Below are 27174 nucleotides of genomic sequence, written 5' to 3'. Positions count from 1 at the left end.
AGATTTTTTAAAGCAATCCAAGATATTGGGCGGGGGGGGGGGGGGCGACTTGAATTTTCATCAATTCAGGTGTATAAATTATCCCTATTTTCATCTGTATGAAAACTGAGCCTTGCTTGTAAAGGCTTGATGCTGACATTTTTCTCTTAATAACTTGTACATAAGATAATGGTGCACATGAATCCATAGCACCTTAGATTTGATAAAGTAAACAGTTTCATATGTTAAGGTCATAGACAACAGGAAGTTATCTTTCTAAATTTTATTAATTATTAATTTTATCTTACTCTGTTAGTATTCCTGTTCCCTCTACCTATTAAGATGAAAAAACATGCTTATATTAAAACTGCTGAGAAAAGACTTTTAAAAAGATAAAGAGAGACTGGACAGATAGCTCAGAGGTTAGGAGCACTGGTTAAGGACTAGGTTCCATTCCTAGGACCCATCCATGGTGGCTCATCACTACATCTAACTCCAGTTCCAAGAGATCCAATGTCCTTTTCTGGCCTCTATGGATAGCAGGTGCACATATGATACAGACATACAAGCAATCAAAATACCTATAACCCATAACAAAAGAAAATAATTTTTTAAAAATAAAAAAGTTAAACAAGGATTTGGTTTCACTGAGAAAATTTTGGCAGTATTAAATAACTCTAGTCTCTATGCATCAATGAGCCAGAAAATATTCAATAAAATCCTTTAAAATCCTTATCTTTGGAGTTAAGAACCAATCTTAGCAATACTGTAAGTTATCATAGTAGTTAACAAATTTCTTTTCCTATTAGATTCATTTATTCTATTTAACATGTATGAGTATTTTGCTTAGGTGCATGAATCTGTACCACATGTACGCCTACTGCCCACCAATGTCATAGCAGAATAGGGTATTACATTAGATCCCCTGAAACTGGAAGTACAGAGGTCTATAAGCCACTGTGTGGATGCTCGGAATCAAACCTGGGTCCTCCTTGGGAGATCAAGTCCTTCTAACCACTGAATCATCAACTCAAATTTGATGCGACTGGGCCATATAAGGAATTCCAGGCCAGCTTCAATATTTAAGCTCTTGTCTTATGAAAGAATAATCAATAACAGAAATGGATCTCCTACAGATCTAGGTAAATGGTCTGAAGAGTTTTGAAAGTTATAGGTAGAGATTTTCAATTAGCATAACAGAGCATCAAAATTTTCTCTGCATTATAAAACTGAGGACCTTGACTTACTAACACCACCACCATTAATGTAGCTTTCAATTTTACCAAGTGAAATCTCTTCCTAACATTGTAACTCAAAGAACTTGAAATTTTTATTTAAACTTAAGAATTACATACACTAAGCTACTATATCTATACAAAAATAAACTTTCCCAAAAATTCTACATAATACATAATTTATGCTTTTTTTCCCCTTTGGGGTTAAAATATAAACCATTTAACCAACTGCTTCTAGCCATTAATACTTTTATTATTTAGGGATTTTTTTTTAAAGATTTATTTATTTATTTATTTATTTATACATACAGTATTTTGCCTGCATGTGTGCCTGCATGCTGGAAAAGGGCACCTGATCTCATTACAGATGGTTGAGCCATAATGTGGTTGCTGGGAATTGGGAATTGAACTCAGGACCTCTGAAAGAACAGCCAAAATTTTTAACCTTTTTGCCATCTCTCCCACCCTTGTTTTTTAAGAGAGGGTCTCTTCATAGCCTTAGTCATCCTGGATTTTACTACACAGACTAGGCCGGCCTTGAAGTCAGTAACTGCGTCTGACTCCTCGAAAAGATCTGCCTGACTCTGCCTCAAAGTGCTGAGACTAAAGGTGTCTACCACCTACTATATCTGGTATTTTTCTTTGGTTTGGTTTTTGTTTGTTGGTTGGTTTTTATTTTATTTATTTTGGAGAAAGGGTCTAATCATGTAGCCTTGACTGGAAAGTTGCTATATAGACTAGGCTGGTCTTGAACTCATAGAGACCCACCTGCGTCAAGCCTTAGTGTGCCACTGATCCTGGCCTGTTTTGGTTTCTTGAGTTAAGAGTCTCACCTGCATAGATAGCCTAGGGTGTCCTCACATGCCCAATCCACCTGCTTCACTCTCCTCCTGAGTGCTGGGATTACAGCAGGTAGCACCACACACACAGTCACCAAGTTATTTTATTATTAAATACTTTATCTTAAAATATTAAATATTTTATCTAAACAGCATGTAAATATTGGTAGAATATATTTCTATTAGAGCAAAAAAGACAAAAATTAATAAATTCCTGGAAAATATAACAATGCCTATTGAGCTAATAAAACTTAATCAAGTGATCACTTTAAAGAAATAACTCAATGCTGATCTTACATCACTATCAACTGATTACTGCTCCAAACACTGACCTTTGTCTAGGAACTATGAAGAGTGCCCGTACCAATTTCTTCCTGTTTGCCTTTGTGTTCATGTTCATGCAAAAATCCATGGCTGCCTAGAGGGGGAAAAAAAACATGTTTTTTTTTCCTTTAAAAAAGAAAAAATCCTCAACTTAGCCACTAAAAGTAGAATCCTAAGTCAATGTTTTAATTCTTCTTAAACACCCCAGTTTTAAGACACTAGAATTATAAATAATAAGCACATCACAAAATACCACATTAAACTTATAAGTACTCTCTTTCTACAAGTCTAAAACATACACTTTTAAAAATGCAACTTTGTATTCAGAACAGAACTTAAAGGTAGCTTTAAAACCTACTGTGAGTAAAGTTCAATCTGTGTCTAAAAACAGGTAAATCAACACTCAATAAGGAGTTAGCGCTGCAATCCAGTGGCAGAGGCTCTTGGTTGCATGAAGAATATTAAGCATAAGGAAGAAAAGCTACTAGTATTTAGGAACTAAAATATGACTAGTATTTCATCAATATCTTAAATCTAACATAAGCATAAAAAGTAAAAAAAGAAAAGATTTACACTTTGCAGCCAGTCCTGAAGATACCTGATAAAACAGAGTCAGATGAAAGGGGAGAAGGTCCTCCCCAATCAGTGGACTTGGAAAGGGGCAGAGAGGAGATGAGGGAGGGAGGGAGAGATTAGGAGGAAATGAGGGAGTGGGATACAGAGTTAATAAAATGTAACTAATAATAAAAAACAAAAATAAAAATAAAAGAAAATATTTACATTCTAGAAAATTCCCGGAAAATAGAAACATTAGTTATCTGGTACAGTTGTCCCTGTGTATCCACAAGGAGACTGGTTCCAGAAATCTCCCAGGATATGCATGTTTACAGGTGGTCAAGTTATTTATGTAAAATAGCATAGGTTTTGCATGTAACTTAAGATACATCTTCCCATATACTTTAAGTCACCTGTACATTACTGGCAATAACACAATGTAAATGCTTTATAAATAGGTATAGATGATAATGATGGCCTTAAAAAAATGTGTATGTGTTCAGAACAGATGCAGTTTTTTTCCAAAAATTATTTACTACCTGTGGTTGGTTGAATCCACAAAGGTGGAACCAGCAAATAGAGGGATGCCTGCACTTACCTTTTATTATCTATCTAAATGAATTTCAGAAAAATAGACATTGGAGTAACTATTTTTTTTGTAGCCCTAGCTGTCCTGGAACTCACTCTGTAGACTAGGCTGGCCTCAAATGCCACCTGCCTCTGATTCCTGAGTGTGTAATGTGAAAGGCTCAGATAATATTTATCTTACCATAATTATCAAAGGCCAGCTGAGCACACAAAAACTGTGTTAAAGGGCTCTACATGGGGCACTGACAAGAGGACTCAAGAATAAGGCACTTTATGCCATGCTTGACAACCTGAGTTTAATCCCCTGGACCTAATACACAGTAGAAAAGAATCAACTACAGTAAGTTAAGTCTGAGCTCCCTGGAAAAGTGCTCTAGAAACCTCCCCCACCTGTCTCACACACACACAATAAATAAATGTACTAAAAATTTTTAATGTTTCACATAACAGAAGCTAAGTACAGAAGGTCAATATCCAGAACACAAACGGTTTCTGTGACATGGAAAACAAAAAAACAAAACAACACTTGAGTAGAAGAACTACCAGACTTAAGTTATCCTGGATATCTTTAAAATCAAGACTCTGAGGCTGGACAGATGGTTCCGTGGTTTAGAGCACTGTGTGCTCTTCCTGAGTTCAACTGCTGGCAACCACACGGTGGTTGTCAACCATCTATATAATATTGATCTGATGCCCTCTTCTGGCATGCAGGCGTACATGCAGATAGAGCTCTCATACATAAAACAAACAAAAACAAGAATCTGGGCATGGTGGCACACACCTGTGTACTCAAGACACAGAGGCAGAATAGTGAATTCTAGCCCAGGCAGGGCCCGTCATATAAGCAAAACGGGAAGCAAGTCAGGTTGATCCTACTTATTTGTTGCATGACAACTCATTAAGCAGCTTCTTAAAAACTTGTTTGAAATGCTCAAGTAAATAAAATACATCTCACTAATCAATATTTTACTTTAAACAAAGATAAAGTTTTCTGATCATCACATGTGTGGCATTCCTCAGAGAAATCACTTAGGAAAATACTTTGGGTTTTAGATGGTGTATATAACCTATAAGAAAAAGACAAGTCAAAAGTGAATTGTTTTTGAGCGAATATCCACAAAAGTAAATCACTTTCTGTGAAGGGAACACCATACGAATCACACAAGCTCACAATGCATTTGGATGGACAATGAGTGACCCAAGTCTAGTGAGTGCACATTTTTCAGATTGCAGGTTTCAGAACACAGTAACGAGAACCCAAATGTGTCTTTAATTTACTTAAGAAAGATTAGAGCAGCTACAGAGATGGCTCAGCAATTAAGAGCATTGGCTGCTCTTTCAGAGGACCTGGGTTCAATTCCCAGATCCCATAAGAAGGCTTACAACTATCTGTAACTGAGTTCTTGGCACTTGACACCCTCTTCTGGCTTCTGTGGGCACCAGGCATTCACATGGTACACAAACATGTGGGCAAAACACTGTACACATAAAAGTAAGTAAATCTTAAAAAAAAAAAAGGATGAAAAGAAAATTAAGGAAAAAGATTAGAATGGTTGCAGAATTGAGGAAACTTATCCTTTTTTCCATTACTACATAAACTGGTTAAGGCATCTGAGGGTAAAGGTACTTGGTAAAGCTTCACCTGAGCCTCACTGCAGAATCCACACTACAGGAGAGAACCAACCCTTATCCCCCAAAAAAGTGCATGGCAAAGGTGTTCACACATGCACAATAAGTAAATACCTAAAACAAAACAAGTTCCAGACCAGCCTAGCCACAAGGCGAGTTCCAGGGCAGCCAGGGTTACACAGACAAACCCTGTCTGAAAACAAAACAAAACAAAACAGAAAAAGTTGGGTATACCTTTAATTCCAGCACAAAGGCAGGCAGATCTCTGAGTTCAAGGACAGCCTGCTTGAGTTCCAGGATAGCCAGGGCTACACAGAAAAACCCTGCCCGCCTGCCCCAAAAAAAGAGAGAAGAGACAGAGAAAGAAAGAGAGAGAGAAAGAATGAAAAGGAAAGAAAGGAAAGAAAGGGAGGGAGGGAGGGAGGGAGGGAGGGAGGGAGAGAGAGAGAGAGAGAGAGAAAGAGAGAAAGAAAGAAAGAGAGAAAGAAAGAAAGAAAGAAAGAAAGAAAGAAAGAAAGAAAGAAAGAAAGGAGAAAGGAGAAAGAAAGGAAGAAAAGATTGAAGCTATCCAAGTTTCATTCCCGGGACTCATTGTGCATCATTAACAACTGCCTGTTGTTAATGAAGAGGATCTGATGATGCCCTATCCTGGCTTCCATGGGCACCAACACACATCACAAATACCCATGCACACATAAAACTAAAGCTAAAAAATAAAAACATGGAAATAAAACATTTCTGACTCAGATAAGAACTAATTTATAACACAGAGGTAGCTCACTGATAGAGTATTTGCCTAACATGTACAAGGCCCTGGGTTCAATCCCCAGCACTAGGAAGAAAAATAAAACCCTTCTCAGTAATCACAATTTTTTTTTCTTTTGAGACAGCGTTTTACTATATAGTAATACATACACTGCCCAGACTATCTTCAAATTCTCAATCCTACCTCTGCCTCTTGAATAAGACTGCACCATCCTACATAGAATCTATTATATCAATCAGCATTTCTGTTTTTTATATGATTTTTAGCAATGTACATAGGTAACAAAGTAATAGTTTAGAACCATGTGTAACTTATAAATATACATGTGATCTTCTTAATTTACACTAGTTAATATCATAGAACTCTTCCAGAGAAAAATACCATGAATGAAATTTCTTCCTCTTCCGAAAAGAACTAAGAAACTGTCAAGCTTTAGAAACTAATTGGATCACTGGCAATACATATTTTTAGTTGTTTCCCTTGAAGTAACAAACATAATTTGTCACCTTTAGAGGCCTTTCTGTTAAATAAGTGTATCCACAGATGTCCAATATTTCCTAATAGAATGGCATTCTATGATGAAAGCAACTTGAACCCGCAACACTATCAAACCTGCATTTTCCTTGAGATGATTTTGATAGAAGTGCTTTACATAAATTCCCATTTTGTCAGATTAAAAAGATATATACAAAAGATGGCTAATCTTGGTTGTCAATGGACAGACCTAAGAAAAAACTTCAAATGAGGCATTGCCTCTATCAGACTAGCCTGTGGGTATAACTGGGGCATTCTCTTGACTCAGGAGTCTCAGCCCACTATGGGAAGTACCATCCCTACACCCGCATCATCCTTAGGCAGGTAGGCATGAACCCAGGCCCAGGCCAATAAGGAGCAGTCCTCTACAGCTTCTGCTTCAAGTTCCTGCACTATCTCAGTACCATTCCCTCAAGGATGACTATAGCCTATAGAAAAATAATTTTTCCTTCCCAAATGACTTTTGGTCAATGTTTATCACAGCAACAAAGAAGAAAATTAGAATACTACATGTCCAAATACGATGGGTTACAAAGTCCAGGCAATCCTGGGTCTACACAGCAAATTCCATGATAGCCTAGGCTAAAAAACAAAACAAGACCCTGTCTTACAAAACAAAAATCTGATGATAAAAAAAGAAAAAAAATACATGGATGTATAATCTAAAGTTGAAATGTAATAAAATTACTTATTTTTACAGAAAACTAACATTTTTAAAAATTACAATTCATGGGAGTAAAGAATAAAATGGTGTTAATGCTAGTAACATTCCTTACCACCATGTTTGCAAACACCAAGAAGTAAAAAGGCAGGGTTCTCTGAATATTATGAAGAAAGTGGTGTCTTTGGGTGCCACTGGAAATCTACTTAGCACATTTTTTAAAACTCTCACCTAAAACCACATTTTTAAAACTGAAGGTCCCTGTATGAAGGGGAAAGGTGTCAGCCAACAGGAATCCGGAGCTAGTTCCACTTCCAAACAAAGAATGTACAACTAGTTCCAACTTCATCTGTATTTACTCTGGATTCTCACAGAAGACTCCCTCTGAAAAAATGGTTCACTGTATGGTTTGCAACAGTCTGAAAACCACTGTTATCTGACATGTAAAAATCTTTCTCAGCCTATATGCTTTTGTAAAATTATGTAAGGACAAGAACCTTGTCAAAGAAGTATAGACAACTAAAAGATGCCGAGAGCAGGAGAAGATGTCCTCTCCCAGGAAAAACCCTTGCCCCTGACCTTTCTATATCTATGCATATATATATATATATATATATATATATATATATATATATATTTTTTTTTTTAACAATTAAAGAGAAGGCCAGGAACTTGAGATGACAACGTGAGAGGAGTTGGAAAAAAGAAAGACAAATAATGAAATTTTAATTAAAAAAGTATATCAAATTTAATTAAACAAAAAATTCATTAAAAAAATACCTTGTCAATTAGATCTCGGTTGACACAGTTGGGCAACTGCTGGAGGAAAGCATCTACTATGAGTTTGAGATGAGATCCAGTGCTGGCTTCTTCATCTTCTTGTTCTAATATAAAATTAGTTTTGGATAGGTTAAACAATAAATAAGCAAATGAACAAACAGACAAACAAGCAGAGACAGTTGGCATGAGCATTCAACTATTAAGGGATCCGAGAGATAAATCATCAAGAGGATATACATGTATTGTGTATGCACATGTATACATGCAGGTATACCTGTGCAGAAGCTGAGGGGGCAGCGGGAGTCAGGTGTCCAGTCTCTTCTTGAACCTGAACTCCCGTCTTTTGGCTAGGCTGACACTGGCAAATGCCAATGATCCTCCTATCTCTACTTCCCAGAATACCAGAGTGATGAGCATGACAATGTTCACCTTGTTATACGGGTGCTGGGTCCATATGCAACAAATATTCTTTGCCACCAACCCATCTCTCCAGCCCAGAAAATACATTTAGTAAGGCACTTCTAGAGGGCTGGTGATATTAGGGACACCCCTAAAATCATAATACCAAATCATTATAATATTTCAGATACTAGCTATAAATAATTTTTACCCTTAAACAAACATACAAAAAAAATCTATTAATAAAAGGCATATACCTTTACCGTAAATCTAGTAATTTTATCTGCCTGAGATTTATTTCCTCAAGTTCTGCAACTAATAGCACTGCCAACTCTTGCCTTTAAAGAACTAAGGCTCAGCTAGGTGGTGGTGGCTCATGCCTTTAATCCCAGCATGTGGGAGGCAGAGGTAGACACATCTGGGTGAGTTCAAGGCCAGCCTGGTCTACAGAGAGAGCTCCAGGACATGAAACCTGTCTTGAAAAAAACAAAAAAAGTTAAGCCTCCCCATTCTGTGTACATTTAAGGGTGGTCACTGCCGAAGTATGACACACTACCACCTGCTGGACCAAATGTTGAAGCACAGCGTTGAACTACAATCCTTCTGTGATATCTATACACAGATAGTGAAAGAAACTCTGTTCCTTTAGTATCAACTGGTAGGATTCAGGCCTGGGGAACTCACTAGCCATGTCCACCCTCTCCTTGCTGATACAGAAGAAATATTTTATATAAATCAATGAGGCAAACAGAGAGAAAATAAATACTGATAAGACTGTATCCTTCTGGGCCGGAGACAGTTAAAAGCACTGTGTGCTCTTCCAGCGGTCCTGAGTTCAACTCCCAGCAACCACATAGTAGTTCACAACTATCTATACTCGGATCTGATGCCCTCTTCTGGGATGCAGGTGTACATTCAGAAAGAGCACTCATATACATTAAATAAACCTTAAAAAAATAAACTGTATCCATCTAATTTAAAAAGATAGCATCTTTACAAATGGTGCTGGTCTAACTAGATGTCTACATGTAGAAAAATGCAAATAGATCCATACTTATCACCCTGCAAAAAACTGAAGTCCAAGTGGATCAAAGACCTCAATATAAAACCAGACACACTAAACCTGTTAAAAAAAAAAAGTGGGTAAGAACCTTGAACTGATTGGCACAGGAGACAACTTCCTGAAAAGAACACCAAGAGCACAACAGCTCTAAGAGCAACAATCAATAAATGGAACCTCATGAAACTGAAAATCTTCTGTAAAGCAAAGGACACTTTTGTCAGAACAAAACTTCCTACAGATTGGGAAAGGATCTTCACCACCCTATATCTGACAGGGGCTAATATCCAAAATATATAAAGAACTCAGGAAGTTAAAAGCAACAAATCAAGTAATCCAAATAAAAAATGGGGTACAGAGCTAAACAGAGTTCTCAATAAGCAATATTGAATGGAAAAGAAACAAAGAAATGCTCAGTGTCATTAATCATCAGGGAGATGCAAATCAAAAATACCCTGAGATTTCACCTTACACCCATCAGAATGGCTAAGATCAAAACTCAAGTGAAAACACATGCTGGAGAGGATATGGAGAAAGGGGAACCCTCCTCCATTGCTGGTGGGAATGTAAACTTGTACAACCACTTTTGAAATCAATCTGCTGCTTTCTCAATTAGGAATAGTGCTTCCTCAAGATCCAGCTATACCACTCCTAGGTATATATCCAAAAGATGCTCAAGGACATTTGCTCAACCATGTTTGTAGCAGCTTTATTTTTAATAGCCAGAAGCTGGAAACATCCCTCATTTGAGGAATGGATACAGAAATTGTGGTACTTTTACACAATGGAATACTACTCAGCAATTAAAACAAGGAAATCATGAAATTTGCAGGCAAATGGTGGGAACTGGAAAAGATCATCCTGAGTAAGGTATCCCAGAATCAGAAAGACACACATGGTATATACTCAATCATAAGTGGATATTAGACATGTAATATAGGATTAACATACTAAAATCTATATACCTAAAGAAACTAATCAAGGAGGACTCTGGGTAAGATGCTCAATCCTCATTCAGAAAGGCAAAGAGATGGACATCAGAAGAGGGAGAAAACAGGGAATAGGACAGGAGTCTACCACAGACGGCCTCTGAAAGACTTTACCCAGCAGGGTATCAAAGCAGATGCTGAGAGTTATAGCCAAACTTTGGGCAGAGTGCAGGGAATCTTATGAAAGAAGTGGGAAATAATAAGACCTGGAGAAGATAGGAGCTCTACAAGGAGAGCAACAGAACCAAAAAATCTGGGCACAGGGGTCTTTTGTGAAACTGATACTCCAACCAAGGACCATGGCGATAACCTAGAACCCCTGCACAGATGTAGCCCATGGCAGTTCAGTGTCCAAGTGGGTTCCACAGTAATGGGAACAGGGACTGTCTCTGACATGAACTGATTGGCCTGCTCTTTAATCACCTCCCCTTCAGAGGTGCAGCCTTGCCAGGCCACAGGAAGACAATGTAGCCACTCCTGATGAGACCTGATAGACTAGGATCAGAAGGAAGGGGAGGAAGAACCTCCCATCAGTGGACTGTGGGAGGGGCATGGGTAGAGAAAAGGAAGGAAAGGGAGGATTGGGAGGGGAGGAGGGAGGATGCTACAGATGGGATACAAAGTGAATAAACTGCAATTAATAAAATAAAAAAAACTTGAAAAAAAAATCCTAACAAGGAACGGAAATATGGTTCAGCAGCTAGCACTTGCACTCTTCTAGAGAACAGGAATTCACCTTAGACAGCCAACAACTGCCTGTAATTCCAGCTCTAACACCTTCTTCTGGCCTCTGTGGGCACCTGCACACACGCATGGCATACATTCACATGGATACAAATACATGTACAAATAAAAATAACTCTTTAAAAAAAAAAAGAATCTGGAGCTGGAGAGATGGCTCAGTGGTTAAGAGCACTGCCTGCTCTTCCAAAGGACCCGGGTTCAATTCCCAGCACTCACATGGCAGCTTACACTGTCTGTAATGCCAATTCCAAGGAATCTGATACCTTCACACTAATACATATAAAATAAAGTTAAGTAAGTAAAAATAATAAAATACAAATACGAAGAATCCACAGGGTGGTAGTGGTGCATGACTTTAATTCCAGCACTTGGAAGGCAGAGGCAGGTGGATCTCTATGAGTTTGAGGACAGCTTGGTCTACAGAGTTCTAGTATAGCCAGCTCTACACAGAGAAACCTTGTCTCAATCAATGGAACAAACTCCACAGTTGCTAGAGATGTAGGCTCACTGACATAGCACTTGCCTGACCTTGAATTTGATTCCCTCATACTGCAAAGATAAGACATTAAAAACAAAATCAAAAGAAAATGTTTAGAAAACCAATAAATGTACTTTTTAACTAAACAGAACACAACTCAACTTAAAAGACAGATAAAAATTAACACTGATACAATAAAATTCTAGTCATTTCTAACTCAACAATTTTAGGGTAACTTTCGAACACATTTATGGCAAGTGTCATAATAATGACAGTTAAGAGACTTAAAATGTTCAGGGCTGGGGAGATACTCAGTGTTACTTGTGATGCAGGTATTAGAGTCTGAGTTTGACTCCTCTGAAAACTATGTGAGGCCAGGCAATGTAGCACACATCTGTAATCTCACTGTTCCTATGGGAAGATAGGTGAAGATAGGAGAATCTCCACAAATTCACAGGCCAAACAGCCTGGCCTATGAGGCAAAGAACAAAGGAGAGCCCTGTCTCAAAATAGGTGAAAAGTAAGTTCTAACACTCCAGGTTGTCACTTGGTTTCCATATACATGCCATCACACACACTCACTCACACACACTCACACACACACACACACACACACACACATAAATATTCAGTATAATTTTAGTGAGTTGTTGGAAAAGTACTAAGAAATATTTCAACATATTTATAATTAAAATATTTGTAATACATATGATCAGTAAAGCTAAAAGTTACATAATACTAATAGCCTATCCTACATCAAATTCTATGTAGTGACTGAGTAAAGACAACAGAAAAATAGATAATTAGAAAACCAAATTGTGGCTGGAGAGATGGCTCAGTAGTTAAAAACACTTGTTACTCTTAAAGAGGACTGGGGTTCAGTTCCCATCATCCATGTGGCTCATAACCATCCCTAAATTCAGTTCCAGAGAATCTGATGCCCTCTTCTGAATTCCATGCACTAGGAATATAAATGGTACATATATATATACATACAAGCCAAACACTCATACACATAAAATAAATTAAAAAAAATTTTTTTAAACATTAAGAAAACAGAGATTTAAAAAGAAAAGATCCATACTTTAAGGCAAGGGGTATGTGTGGAAAATAACAAATAAAAACTGATCAAATAGCCCATTACCTTGTTCATCAAGGAGTTTCTTTGTAAGATCTTCAGCTTCATCTCCACCTTCTAACTCCAATGTATCATCATTAATTTCTAGATTCTCCAACTCAAGTTCCAAATCATCGGGACTTGATGCCTCCTTATTATCCTTTGGTTCTTTTGTCTCTGTTTAAAAACAAAGAATAAGACACTGGGGTATAATGGTAGAATATCTGTCTAGCATGCAAGAGACCTTGACTCAATACAGCAGAAAAATTAAAATACATAAAAACAAACTACAAATATTTTTTTTAATTCAAGGTCAATTCCAAATCCTGCCTCAGGGCTGAGTGGGTGGTTCAGCAGATAAAAACACTGGCTGCCCTTCCAGAGGACCTAAGTTTGATTTCCAGCATCCACATGGTAGTTCACAACTGTCTGTAACAACAGTCCCGGGGGATCCAACAACTCTTCTGGCCTCCAAGGCAGTAGGTATGCATGTGGGGCACAGGCATTCAGGTAGGCAAAACACCTACGCATCAAAAACTAAATAAATAAGAAGCAAACCTTTTAAAATCCTGCTATAAAAATATTAGATTCACAAAACTCTATATGACTTCTCTAAATTTTTTAAATCTTGCTCAAAAAAAAAAAAAAAAAAAAGATTAGCAAGTCTATATAACTTGTCTAAAAACCTAGGTATATACTTGGGAATTCTGAATGAAAACTAAATAGAGATTTTTGTAAAACAGATTGAGCTTATTGAGAGCCCAACTTCTTCAGTTCTATAAGTCATTTGTTCAATAAAGAGAGGAAAGAAAAAAAAGGAAGAAAAGGGAGGGATGGAGGGAGACTATCTACCTAGCTTACATGTTATCAGGTCTATGATAAAAAGGAAATCAAGTTCATTAGAGCGGTCTCCTGTAAGAAAGCTCTCAACCTCCACGATAAATTCCTTCTCATATTTCATTCTCTCACCCCCAGCTTTATGGACACAAGTGTGTTGCCTGCATGTGTGTCTGTGCACTTCTGTGTGTGGCGCCTGCAAAGACAGAGGAGGGCGTCAGGTCCCCGGAACTAGAGTTAAAGATGATTATGAGCTGCCATGTGGATGCTGGGAATCAAAACTAAGTCCTATGGACAATCAGCCAATGCTCTTAGCCAGAGGCGTCTCTCCAGATTCCTTCCTTTTATTTTTATATGAAGTATGATCTCTCCTGGGTTATACAGAAGATAACACTGAAATATGACTGGATATAAAGTTAACTTAGCAGCAAGCACGAAAGTGGTTAGAGGAAACAAATGGACCTAACAAAGAAAATGGCTAGAGATAAACAAAATAGAACCAAGCCTTACTTCAACAAAATTGGTAAAACGTTGATATCTGTAGAAGTTGATTAACAGGTAAATATGAGTTTGTCATACTAGCTTTTCTTTCCTCGAGATTTAAAAAAAAATCTATTTAGTATGTGTATGTGTGTGAGAGAGAGAAAAAGAGAGAGAGAGAGAGAGAGCTTTTGTGGCTTATGCCTGTTAAATCAGCATTCAGGAGAATGATGCAAAAACACTAGTTCAAGTTCAAGGCCAATCTGGGATACTTAATAAGTTTTAGGCCATCCTGGGCTACAGAGGGAGATCCTGTCTCAAAAATAAATAAATAAATAAATAAAATTTAAGAACTCAAGGTCAAAAATATAACAAAAAATAAAAATTGTTTTTAAATGTATACTTAAACCACCTATAATATTATCAGTTCATGTCTTCTATTCTCTAATTTCTGCAATGAAGGAAAAAATGCTTTATATCATGATACTCAATGCCATACCATATTTGTAAGAAAGGAAGCTCTAAGGAAAATATCTGCTGCCTCCAAATGCAGACATATTAACTCAGTTTCTCATTCAGCAATTATTTACTGCATTCCTAATATTCAGCTACATACTATTCTAAACACTAGAGATACAACTTGACTATAATAAACCAAAAAAGGCCCTTCCCACATAAAGCATGTATTTACTCCTCAATGCTCACTAAAATCTGGTTATCAAGATTATTTATACATTGGCAAAATGGCTTACAAGGAAAAGGCACTCGCTACCAAGCCAATCTGATCTTGATTCCTGGAGCCAACACAGTGGAAAGAAAAGAATTGACTCCCCAAAATAGTCCTCTGACTTCTATATGTGTGCCACAGCACATGGACGCACATATAAGGAAAAAAATAAATAAATATATTTTTTTTTATTTTACAAAAAACTTTTACTGCACAAGGTGATAGCTCAGCGGTAAAGTGCTTGGCTAGCATGCCTCAGCCCTAACTAAGAAAACAAGCAAGAAAAAGCCATTGATTGATTAGCTACTACACATTCACAGCTACACTAAGACACTGAGCGCTAAAAGGAAAGGAAATCTTAAATATAACCCTATAATACTTAAAAAATGGCTAACTGACAGGAAGTCAAATACTCATGAAGCAGCCAAGTGGGGTATGGTGGGAGACATATGGTAGGTAATATCTGAAAGGCACAAGGCAAGGTCTGGCTTACTGCAGAGACTGAACATTTAGGACAGAAAAGTAAAGCTGTAATATACACGAAGGGGTAAGTCTGAGACAACTGTGCAGTCTTTTAGAGACAACAATAACGATTTTAAAGTGGATTTCAAACTCAGGTAAAGCCATTAAACCTATCACTGGGATGTCTGTCACAATGGTGCATGCCTTTCTGAAGCAGAGGCAGGCAGATCTCTGGGTTCCAGGACAGCTGGGTCTACAGACACACACACACACACACACACACACAGTCTCAGGGGTTAAAAAAAAAAGACTATCACTGGATAGGTGGCATTCCCTATAATCCCAGCAAGCCAGAGGTAGAGGCAAGCAGTTTTCTTTAAGTTTGAAGCCAGCCTGATATACAAAGAAGAGTTCAAGGACTGCCAAGAATAAAACGTAAGACTCTGTCTCTAAAAATCCACTAACAAAACATAAAAGACAACAACAAAAACAAAGAAAAGAAAAGAAAACAAAAGAAAAGAAAAGAAAGACAGACAAACAGACCGAACAATAGTAAGGAGGGCCGAAGAGATGACTCAGCAATTAAGAGAAAAAAAAAAAAAAAAAAAAGGCCTCCAACCAAAACCGAAACCCGGTAACCACCACACTTTAATGCTCCATGCCTCATTATTATTGATTTAACCTAATGCTCACAGCACCAGTGTTTGTTTTCAAATGCATACCACTCTGACACGGAATGTCAGCTAACTTGCAAGGTCAGTAACACAGTTTAGCCAGTAAAGCATCTGCCCTGCAAGCCTGACACCCAAGTGTGATCCCTGGAACCCAAATAAGGGAGGAAAAGAGAACTGACTCTATAAATTTGTCCTCTGACCTCCATGCACTACCCCAACCCCAGGCACACAATAAACAATGCATAATGATAAATAACATTTTTAAAAATATTTACCTTTGGAATCATCTTTGTTAGAATCTTTATTCTGACTTTTTTCATTGTCTTTAAACAAGATAGCCGGAACAAATGCTTTCAAATCAATGAGGTTTTCATAAAAATTACGAGCGTCTTCATCTTCCCATATACCACCTTCCAAGTCATATTCTCCAGGTTTACCGGGTGTAAATATATCAATTCCAGGTCCATGCTCTACAATAAAATAAACCATAAGCAGAAAACAACATTTCAGAAATAGCATCAAAAGCATAGCATTACGCTTATTTTTAATTTTGTAGCTAATGAATCTCTACTGTTTCAAGTGACTAGATTTTCATCCCTCAACAAACACTTAGACTACACAATTATCTTTTTTACTCTGTTTTTTTTTTTTTTTTTTGAGACAAAGTTTCTCTGGGTAGCCCTGGCTTTCTGAAACTCATTCTGTAGATGAGGGAAGTCCTGATAAGGGAAGTCCTCCCCTCTGTCTGACCCTAGCCTATCTGGTCCCATCAGGACTACCTGGGCCCTCTTCCTCTGTGGCCTGTCAAGGTCACCTTTCCCCACCCCAAACCCTCCTGCCCCACCCCAGGGAGAAGTGACTGAGGAGCAGGCAACCTAATTCATGTCAGAGAGCTGTCTATGGGCTACATCTGTGCTGGGGATCTAGGTCCTCTCTATGTATAGTCTTTGGTTGATGCATCAGTCTCTGCAGTACCCCTTGGGCCCTGCTCTATTTATTTATTTATTTATTCATTCCTTCATTCTGATTTATTTATTTATTTATTCATTTATTTATTTGGGCTTTGTTGATCTCCTTGTGGGGGTCCTTTTATATCCCCCTTCTTCCTTAAGACTCCCTGTGCTCTGTCCGAAGTTTGGCTGTGAGTCTCTGCAACAGATTTTTAGTTCATTATTCTATGGTTCTATGTAAAGGGAGAGCAAGGAGGGAAAATGAGAATAAATACATAGTTTTCTATTCTCTACCAAGAGATTATATTGGGAGGGGAGGCTAAGCATACAGATATTGACAGAGTGCTGTCTTAGCATGTTCCAGGCCTTAAGTTCAATCCTCAGTGCCTCGTAACCCAGGGGAAAAGAAAGATTTGCCACACAGGTCTGATTCTCAGAACACATGTAGGGGTGGGAAGAAAGAACCAACTCCATAGAGTTGTCTTTTGATCCCCACATGTGCACCATGGCCCATGCAAGCCCTTCACACATACAAGCACACAGACACACACACAAAAAAATACATACATACATACATACATACATATATAACTAATACATATACACACAGACAAATGGAAAGTGAGGAAGTCACCTGACCTTTACCTCTCAACTCCATACACATGTACACACATTTCAGTGCCCCTTATGTACATGTGCCCACATACACTGCAAAAATATACTCACTCATATATACAAAAAAATTAATTTAAAAAAACAATGATGATTAAGGATATTGTGCACTGGCAAATGGGCAAATGACTGAATTGACAAAGATGCTTGTGGCCAAGCTTGATGAGTTGAGTTCAATCTCAAGAATCTCCATACCATAAAGCAGAGATTTCACAAAATTGTACACACACACACACACACACACACACACACACACAGTTATATCTTACCTTCTGGTGTTGGTTTGTCCTGAGGAAGATCTGGCATATTTTCATCCAAAAGGTCTGCTAAGGATTGAGAATTTGCCAGCAGCTTCTGGTAGGACATTGCAAATTCTTCATACTGTTTATGCCTATCTTCACTTAGCTCTCCTTTAGAATGCAGAATACGCCTAAAAACAAATGATGATAAGCTTGTCAAAGCAGGCATGATCATGGGAAATTGTCCATAAATCTGATCTTACCACAGAAATTTGCTAACTTATTTTTTTTAATCTCATGTTCCCAGGATTTACATACAACAACAAAAATCACCCAAGCAATTAAGCTTACTCAAAAATTACAAGATATACATTCAGAATCACCATAAAATTTGACTTCACTAAGTAACGAAGGATTTAGTATTCTGTTATAAGAACAGAACCCTGTGACATACAGTTAATCAAAAATATTTACTCCAAATCACTAACTGGTTTTCAAAAGCAACAAGTTATAAAAAGAATCAGTTATATTTAAATCTCAACAACAATTTGATAAGAATATATATTTAACAACTTACTGAAAAATAATTAACTTATTTTGTTATATTTTGCTTTCCTAAAGTATACTGTTAGCCAAAAATTACTCACATCCACAAAAGTCAGTTTCTAAATATAACAGGCTTTGAACCAGTCAGTCATCCATAAACTTCTGTGATTTAAATCAAGATTATCTTTTGTAAAAATCCATTTCTCTAATAAAGCCAGTTTTCAATTTACAGTTATTTATTCAATGGATAAACAGTAACTCATCAGCTCACTCAAATCTAGACTTTCATGGGGATGCCCAAAATATAATTTTTCCTACTTCACAAAAAAAGTACCAATAAAGTTACTCTTGATTACTAATGTAAAACTATTGGAAAATAACAAAAAAATATCTAAAGTCAAAATTCCCACCATATTAGTATACGCAGTTAAGACTTACACAGTAGAATCCAATTTGTTCTACACTAAATATTTATATGGTAGTGTAACTGATACTTACAAACAATATTGTACACATAAAAGAGCTTTTGTAGGATGGTTGAAATTGAGTCTCATGTAGCCCAGGCTGCTCTCAAGCCCATTAAATTGCCAAGGCTGGCCTTCAGCTCCATAATCCTCCTGTCTCCACCTCCAAGTGCTGGGGTGTTCTATCACACCCAACTTTCAATAAAGATTTTTAAAAGCCAATTATGAATTATAAAGTTAAAACATTTTATAAAGTTTATTGCTTGGCAACTGGGCAGTCTTCTGAACTAAATAAAGTTAAGTTCTTGATTTTTGAGGTATTGACTTCTTAATAGTTACAGAAAAAAAGTGAAAACCATGACTATACTCACTTTTCCCTAACTACTCAAAACAGCCTCCAAACATACTAGATTACCCACCTACAGAAACCTTTTCTATATGTAACACTGGTTCTACTTTTAGAGTATCAGCTGCCATTATAACCACATCAATGCATGGATTCACTAAATCAACCATTTATTGACTTTCCCAAATCAGATCAGGGTTTACAAATGAGAAATTGTGGGAGGAGCGGTGTGACTCTGTGGGAGAACACTTCCCTAATATGCACACAAGCCCTGCATTTCAACCACAAGAACAACCAAAAAAGGGAGAGAGAAAATAATTTACTATCAGATATACTTAAAATTTAAATTTTTCACTCATTTTCTTAAAACTTAAAATTGTATTTGGAATTTCTGACAAATACAGTATAAACTGTATTAAATGACAGTATAAACCTATTTATCTAAGCTGAAAGTATTTCTCTATATAGAAAGACCAAAACTATTGTCTTAAGTTTGCGCTGTTAAACTAATGTGATAAGCAAAAGTAAAAGTTTCTTTTAATGTACATGCAGACAGTACTCATATACATAAAATATATAAACAAATGTTTCTTTCAGCAAGTTCATATATTTTAAAAATTAAAACAAAAATATGTATATTAATGAAAGAAACTATTAACATTACTATGAACTTATTAGGATATTTAATCAGTCCTAAGACAAATTTAGAAAAAAATTAACTAAAACAAATAAGTAATTCAAAGAAATTGCCCCAAATTGATTCTAGGTTTTTTGTTTGTTTGCTTGCTTGCTTTGGTTTTTCGAGACAGGGTTTCTCTGTTTAAGCCCTGGCTGTTCTGGACTGGATCTGTAAACCAGGCTGGACTCCTGAACTCACAGAGACCCACCTGCCGCTGCCTCCTGAGCGCTGGGATTGAAGGTGTGTGCAACTCTAGTTTTAAAATATTCACAGCAGGTTGTCAACGGGATCAGCCAACACACTTGCCATCACCCTGACAACACAACTTCTATCTCTGGGACCCACAATGGTAAAGAGAGAAGTGGATGCACACTGGAGCATGTATACACCTACGTACACATGCATTCCATACACATATAAATGTAAATTGTACACTTTAAATAATAATAATGTGCAAATTACTATCACAGGTGATGAGAACTGAAGAAAATTCTAAGCTGGGCAATACTAGTGCGTGCCATTAATGACAGCACTTAAGAGGCAGAGGCAGGGGGAGCTCTGTGAAGGCAGCCCCGAGTCAGAGTTAGCCTGATTTGAAAACCAAAAAAAAAAAAAAAAGAGAGTAAGAAAGAGAGTTCTGCTAGGCGAGATAACAATGGTGGTTCTAAGACATTACAGTACTGCTAATGAAAATTACCATGCAACACTGGAGTTGTATGGCTCAAAGGCTCAAGTACTTGCCACAAAGCCGGAAGACCTAAGTTCAGTTCCTGAAAATCACATGGTGAAAGAAGAGAATCAACTTCCACCAGTTGCCCTCTGACCACACACATACCATAGACACCTGCACACACACATACAATTTTAAGGGAAAAAAAAAAAAAAGATGTAACATTATTACAGTATTTGGCAAAACAAAACCAGGGTGGGGAAGCCTAGAAAACAATCTAGAAATGTATTTCAATAACAAGTTCTAACTTCTTGGTCATCTGAAGAACATACATTCAGTCCACTAAAATATACATACTAAGAATTTCTGGCATAAAAGCAGTAAAATGATAACCATTTTACCACAAGTGAAAACAGAACTACTTCCGGATCAACTTCATGTTCAAATACTTGGCTAGAACTTTGCACTTTTCAGTTAAATATGATTCAAATCAATGATTAAATTTAATTCCACATATCTAGGTTCTAGTCCTTCTCCAGTTCCTCTGGGACCAAATTAAAACTTTAAAACTGGGGTTGACAAGCACACATGCATATGCCAGCAAAACATCCACACATATAAAATAAAATAAAAACTGGGGCTGGAAAGATGGCTTGATAGAGAAGGGCAATTGCTGCTCTTCGGGAGGGCTCGAGTTGGATTCCCAGCACCCTCATGGTGGCTAACAAGTGTCTGTAACTACAATGCGAGAGGATCTAACACCCTCTTCTGGACTCTGTGGGCACCATGAATGTATGTAATGAATAGATATACATGGAGGAAAATACGCATAAATAAAAATAAATATATCTTTAAAAAAGAAAAGATTTGAACCTCAGACATAATCCTTAAGCCTCCCTCAAACTTTAATTCTGCTTTTGTTGTTGTTGTTTTGGTTTGTTTGGTTTTTGGTGGGTTGTTTTGGTTTTCTGAGACAGGGTTTCTAGCCCTGGCTGTCCTGGAATTCTCTCTGAAGACCAGGCTGGCCTCGAACTCAGAGATCCACCTGCCTCTGCCTCCTGAGTGCTGGGATCAAAGGTGTGCGCCGCCGCCACCACCACCAGGCACTGTTTTGTTTTAATGGCGTGGTCTTGGTGATGGTGCTACAGCTCAATGGTAAATCCAGATCTCTTGTCTAACACATGTGAGGTCCTAGGTTCAACCCCTAGTATAGAAGAAGGGAGGGATTGAAGGAGGCCAGTGGGCCTTGCAGTGCATTTATTTGTAGGCTGGCCTTCAACTCAATGTATTACCCAGATGGTCTATAATTAGCGATCATCCTGCCTCTATATGCTGAATGCTATGGATTACAGGCATAAGACCACCAACCCCAGACCATGATCAACAATACATTTATCTAGTTGCTAAACAAATACATATTTAGGTTAAGTATTCAGTAAAAGACCTCTTAGGAAAATAAAAACAGATTTCGGGTTGTTTTCTAACTACATCATACAGGGAAAACTTGGTAAACAGGACAGGATAGCAAAGGGTGGAGTCATGAGCCCTAGTACAAACCACTTAGCTAACACAAGCTTACTCAACAGCTTACTTAATTTACAGCACACAATAAGACAATTACTACTGTAAGCACAGAAGTACTGGGGACAGAAACCAGGGACTCACGCATGCTAGGCAAGCACTGTACCTTGAGCTCTACTCCACCCCTCACCAAAATTTCTTATATAAGTGGACAAGAAAGTTAACACTGAAAATATACGCAAAAAATAAAAACACGCTAATGATAATCATATAGTATTTCAATCTTTTTAGAAACACATGTACTAACAAAGCTGAACTGAAAGCATTCTTTTGAAACCATTGTTAGTTCAGAAATAAAAAAGCTTTTCTGCAAAGAACTAGGAAGTCAATATTCTAACTTCTCTAGACCACAGGGTCTTCACTAAAACTGTTCACTGCTACTGTAGCACAATAATAACTGCCAAGCAATACGGAACAAGTGAATTTACCATGCCAGGGTAAAACTTTTAAGAGCAGTGAAATGTCAATTTCATGTAACTTTCACATTTTACAAAGCATTATTTTACACGCCCCCCCCCCCTTTTAAATTTGTTTACTCATTTGAAAAAGATAAAAACCATTCTTACTCTAGGCACTAAAAACTGGTCTGGCAAGTGGGACAGTGTGTCAATCTTTTGTTATGACTGGAATTAGCCAAATCAATTAATTATCACTGTTAAATGTTTATTAACTACCCCGTTCCCTCTTCATGATTACACAACAGTGAGGTAGTGGTACCCTCTCACAGATCAGAAGAGTGATGAAAATAAAACCAATCCTAAATTTTACTATAACAAAAACATGTTTAAAAAAGATTCCTTGCTGCTAACACCTTTAATTCTGAAGGAGAGGGCAGATCACCACGAGTTCAAGGCCATCCAGGGCTACATAAGTGAGACCCTATCTACAAAGACTAAAAAGCAAAAAGTAAAACTTCTTTTATTCACCAGAGGTGGTAGAACAAGCCTTTAGTCCTAGTATTCAGGTGGTTCTCTGAGTTCAAGGTCAGCCTTGTCTACAGAGCAAGTTCCAGGCCAGGGAGGGCTACACAGAGAAACCCTAGAGAGCGAGGCAAAAACAAAAACTTATTTTATTTAATATTAGGCATCACCATCTAGAAACATCTTAAGCGGTCTCCAATTCAGAGCTCTGACTACCACAGCCTCCAGATTGCCAGGATTAAAGGCATGGGCCATCAGTCAGCTTGGTGAAGGTTTTTTTGTTGGTGAAGGTTTTTTGTTGTTGTTACTACTGTAACACTGTCAGAAAATATCAAGTTGTTCATTCTTGAATCAAACATTAACGCATCAATGCCTTATTTTAAAAGGCCTTTTTCTTTTCCATTTTTCACTTTTAGTATTTGACTGTTGTTATTCCTTTTTATTTTGTATAGATTACTAATTTGCTTTACAATGTCTTAAAAATAAAATTTAAAGCAACCTATAAGAAAAGTTCGGCAAAATTGAGGTAGGAATATCAAAGTTCAAGGCTGGCTGTCAATATTTAAAAAGTTTAACGTATCAATTTTCAAAACAATAATGGCTCACTCAAAAGGTTTCTCAGAAAGATCAAGCATGCAATATATTACATAGCAAACATTTTTAAAAGCACTGAAGTAGTGCCAGCTGCTGCTAAAGTGCTTTTACACATGAATTCACTACATGATCCACACTTACACCAGAAGGAGAGCACTACTATTGCCTCCACTGGAAGGTGCTAAAGCACACGTATGGAAGGTCTCAAATCTGAACCCTAGCACCCTGGTTCTGAAGTCTGCATTATTAAAACGTGACTATGACTGCCTCTAAAATTAAAGTTAGTGTTTTGTATATTACATTGGAATCACAATCTCTCTTAAATGTGTATACCCAAAGCAAGCCACCAAATCAATTCTCTTTTTAACCAAAAATATAACCTAGATTGCCTCTGGTTAGCATTTCAGTTAAGGACTGAGTGGCCAGCCAGAAGTTTTACAGTAAGTAACAGTATTAGTAGTGGCCACAATGAGTGCTGTATAATTAAAAGAAGGAAGCTGATTTTGTCACTGGCTCTTCATATTACCTTACGCAAGTCCTCAAATTCCTCCATCAGTCACCTTCAAGATACAGATATTTCCTTTAGGGATATTGTGAAGACATCAGTATGATTATACATGTAATGCATTGTATTGACAGAAGATGGTATTTTCATGAGAAAAGAAGTACTAAACCCACTGTGTAAAAAAGTAAAAAGCTTCAGCTAGACACAGTGGCGTATGCCTGTGATCCCAGTGCTCTGGGGGGAAGAGGCAAGTGGATCACTGTGAGTTTGAGGCCAGCCTGGTCTACAAAGCGAGTCCAGGACAGCCAAGGTTATACAGAGAAACCCTGTCTCAAAAAACAAACAACAACAACCAAAAAAGTAAAAAGCTTCAATATTATTTTATATAAAAAGTAAAATTAAATATTATTTTGATCTACAAAACTGCAGTCAGGGATATAAAGTAAACTAATTTTTTAAAAATCTCAGCATGAAATCACACATCTTTTTAAATTTTGACCTTGTGCTATCATAGAAAATAAGATAGGATACATACAACTTTGAAAATGTTGTCATGACTAAACCCAAGGAAAAAATACCTGATTTTACCTCACTTGTTCCTGCATTGTCAAATCACAATACTAAGCCATAAAATTACAATAAGTTTTCTTACAATCCTCATTTTAATTTGGTTATGATTATCTTATTTCATGAAAAGACACTAGTGTGGACGATATAGCTGAACTTACTAAAATATTTACTATGACAAGTTCATTTAAACAGTAAACAAGGAAGTAATGAGAGTTCTTGTAATATTGTTAGAGCTTACTTAAGGAGAAAACTCAGGGAGGCAATATCCTCTTCTTTTTTTAAGGTTTCTCAAGACAAGGTTTCTTTGTGTATCCCTGGCTGCCCTGCAACTAGCTCTGTAGACCAGGCTGGCCTCAAACTCACAGATGTGCCCGCCTCTGCCTCCAGAGTGCTGGGATTAAAGGGGTGCACCACCACCACCCAGTGTGAGACAGTATCTTAATAGAGTGTAAATATTACCAACTGACCAACTTATAAAACTTATAAAGCTTAACTGTGACATTATTTACTCATCAATTTTATTAAATGTCAAAAACTAGGAAGACCTCTATAATGATCACTGAATAAAACAGAGGGCAACATTTACCGAACATGAAGCTATTAACTCCAATTGGCAAAATTTAATTTTAAAATCTATACAATTTTAAAATCTATACTTTCCAGAGCTGCTTAAGATTATTTAGGCATTATGTATAACAATACATTTTTTAAGTAAAAAACATTTATAATTCAAATTTGTCAAAATTCACCTTACCCTCATGTCAACTGTGTTTCTAGTCAAAACTACAAATTCTTCAGGGGCTTAGAAGCAGTACTAAAGAATATATTATAGGATCAAGTATTAGAATAGTTAGAAAACTCATTATCATTCATATAGTCATTTATTCCAGTGTCTTTAAGAAAACACCAGAACCTATTTTATTATTTTATTTTGTTTTGTTTTTGAGACAGGGTTTCTGTATAGCCCTGGCTATCCAGGTACTTGCTCTGAAGACTAGCCTGGCTTTGAACTTAAGAGATTCTCCCATGCCTCTGTCTCCCAAGTGGCATTAAAGGAGTGTGCCACCGAGCCCAGCCTAGAAAGCATCAGAAATTTTGAGTCACTCTATGTTTAAAAATTAGTTAGCCAGAGCTGGGCCTGGTGGCGCACACCTGGTTTCAACGCTTGGGAGGATCTTGGTTACACAATAAGACTCTAAAAGACAACAACAAAAATACTGGTTGAATTAAATTTAAAGTATAGAGTTTAATGCACAGAGTAATATTTCACAAGCTCTAGGAACAGTGCTTTCTAACATGTTAAAAAGCAAAATGACCAAGAGCATTTATGATTCCTAGACTGAAACAAGTGCACTTGACTTTCCTAAGACACTGAATAAAGGCTCAAAGAATTTTAATTACATGTGATGCTAAAGTATCAGCTCATTTATGACTTAGTTTTCTAGGATATTAAACTTAAGAGAAACCTTATGAGAGAAAACTACTACCCATAATTGACTTTTTCCTATGAAACAACTACTGGGTCATGCATGTCTTCAAAAGAGAAACTTTTAGAAATTTATTATTTCAGAATTACAAAAAACACTTTCAGAAGAAAGGTTACTAACCAAAAAGGATTCTGTGCTAATAATTCATTTCCAAATTTATTTTTTGTCCTCAGTCGGGTTATCTCAACCTTCACTATCAAAGCTGACTAGCAACCAAAAGTCTCTTGAGTCCTAAGAAACTTACTAAGCCAGATGGCAAATATTTTCTATTTAGATTTTCAAATCCCTGAATTACTACATCTCTAAGTAGACAAAGTATGCTGAGACAAATGACTTACATGGTGTTAATGTCAATCTACACGGGAAGGAAATTCTAAAACTGCAGATAAACAGTTCTGTTATTGCTGGGCAGTGGTGATACAATGGGAGTCAGAGGCAGACCAGCCTGGTCTACAAAGCAAGTCCCAGGACAGCCAGGGCTACACAGCAAGTCTATCTTAAAAAAAAAATAAAAATAATAATAATAATAATAAACAGTTGTGTTAACAAAGCAGGTTAAGTTGTTAAAGAAAGGCCACGGTAATAAATGAACAGAAGATAGGCCTATCAAAACTGCAGGTGGACCACCAGATAAGAACCTGACAGTGGTGGTGCAAGCCTTTAATCCAAGCACTCCTGAGGCAGAGAAAGGTGGATCTCTTTGAGTTCAAGGCCAGCCTGGTCTACAGAGCAAGTTTTAGGATAGTCAGGGCTACAGAGAAAAACCCTATCTCAAAAAGCCGAAAAAAGAAAACCATTTACTTACCTAAGCACATAATTACACATGTAAAAATCACCTGAAAAACCATTAGGTTAAACTAGCATATACAAACCATCTAAATAGGTCTGAGTTAAGCATACAGAGTGAGACACCACCTGAGTTCAGCAAGCATGTATTCAGGGTAAAAATTACTGCATAAGCAGTTCATCTGAATCAGGTATACTGGTGCATGCCTATGGTCCCAGCACTTGGAGGACAAGGTGAGCGAATCTCTGTGTTCAAAACCAGTATTGTCTACATAGTGGGACCCTGTCTCAGGAAAAAAAAAAAAAAA

At 37.2% G+C, this 27174-nt stretch overlaps 1 protein-coding gene across 4 annotated transcripts in view; it reads right to left on the bottom strand.

Moving 5' to 3' along the window:
- Positions 1 to 27174, bottom strand: part of Upf2 (UPF2 regulator of nonsense mediated mRNA decay) — a 116883-nt gene that overhangs the window by 78282 nt on the left and 11427 nt on the right. For all 4 annotated transcript variants that reach the window (XM_021656512.2, XM_060372858.1, XM_060372857.1 and 1 more), the window contains exons 4-8: positions 17749 to 17909; positions 16133 to 16327; positions 12705 to 12854; positions 7891 to 7994; positions 2386 to 2471 (exon numbers count right to left, since the gene is read on the bottom strand). In XM_021656512.2, coding sequence (XP_021512187.1) covers positions 2386 to 2471; positions 7891 to 7994; positions 12705 to 12854; positions 16133 to 16327; positions 17749 to 17909 — 696 coding nt within the window. The remainder of the gene's footprint in view (positions 1 to 2385; positions 2472 to 7890; positions 7995 to 12704; positions 12855 to 16132; positions 16328 to 17748; positions 17910 to 27174) is intronic.

This window comes from Meriones unguiculatus, chromosome 19, assembly GCF_030254825.1.
Source record: "Meriones unguiculatus strain TT.TT164.6M chromosome 19, Bangor_MerUng_6.1, whole genome shotgun sequence".
Taxonomy (NCBI): domain Eukaryota; kingdom Metazoa; phylum Chordata; class Mammalia; order Rodentia; family Muridae; genus Meriones; species Meriones unguiculatus.
The sequence above is the reverse complement of the archived record's forward strand: the minus strand, read 5'-3'. Positions and strand labels throughout refer to the sequence as shown.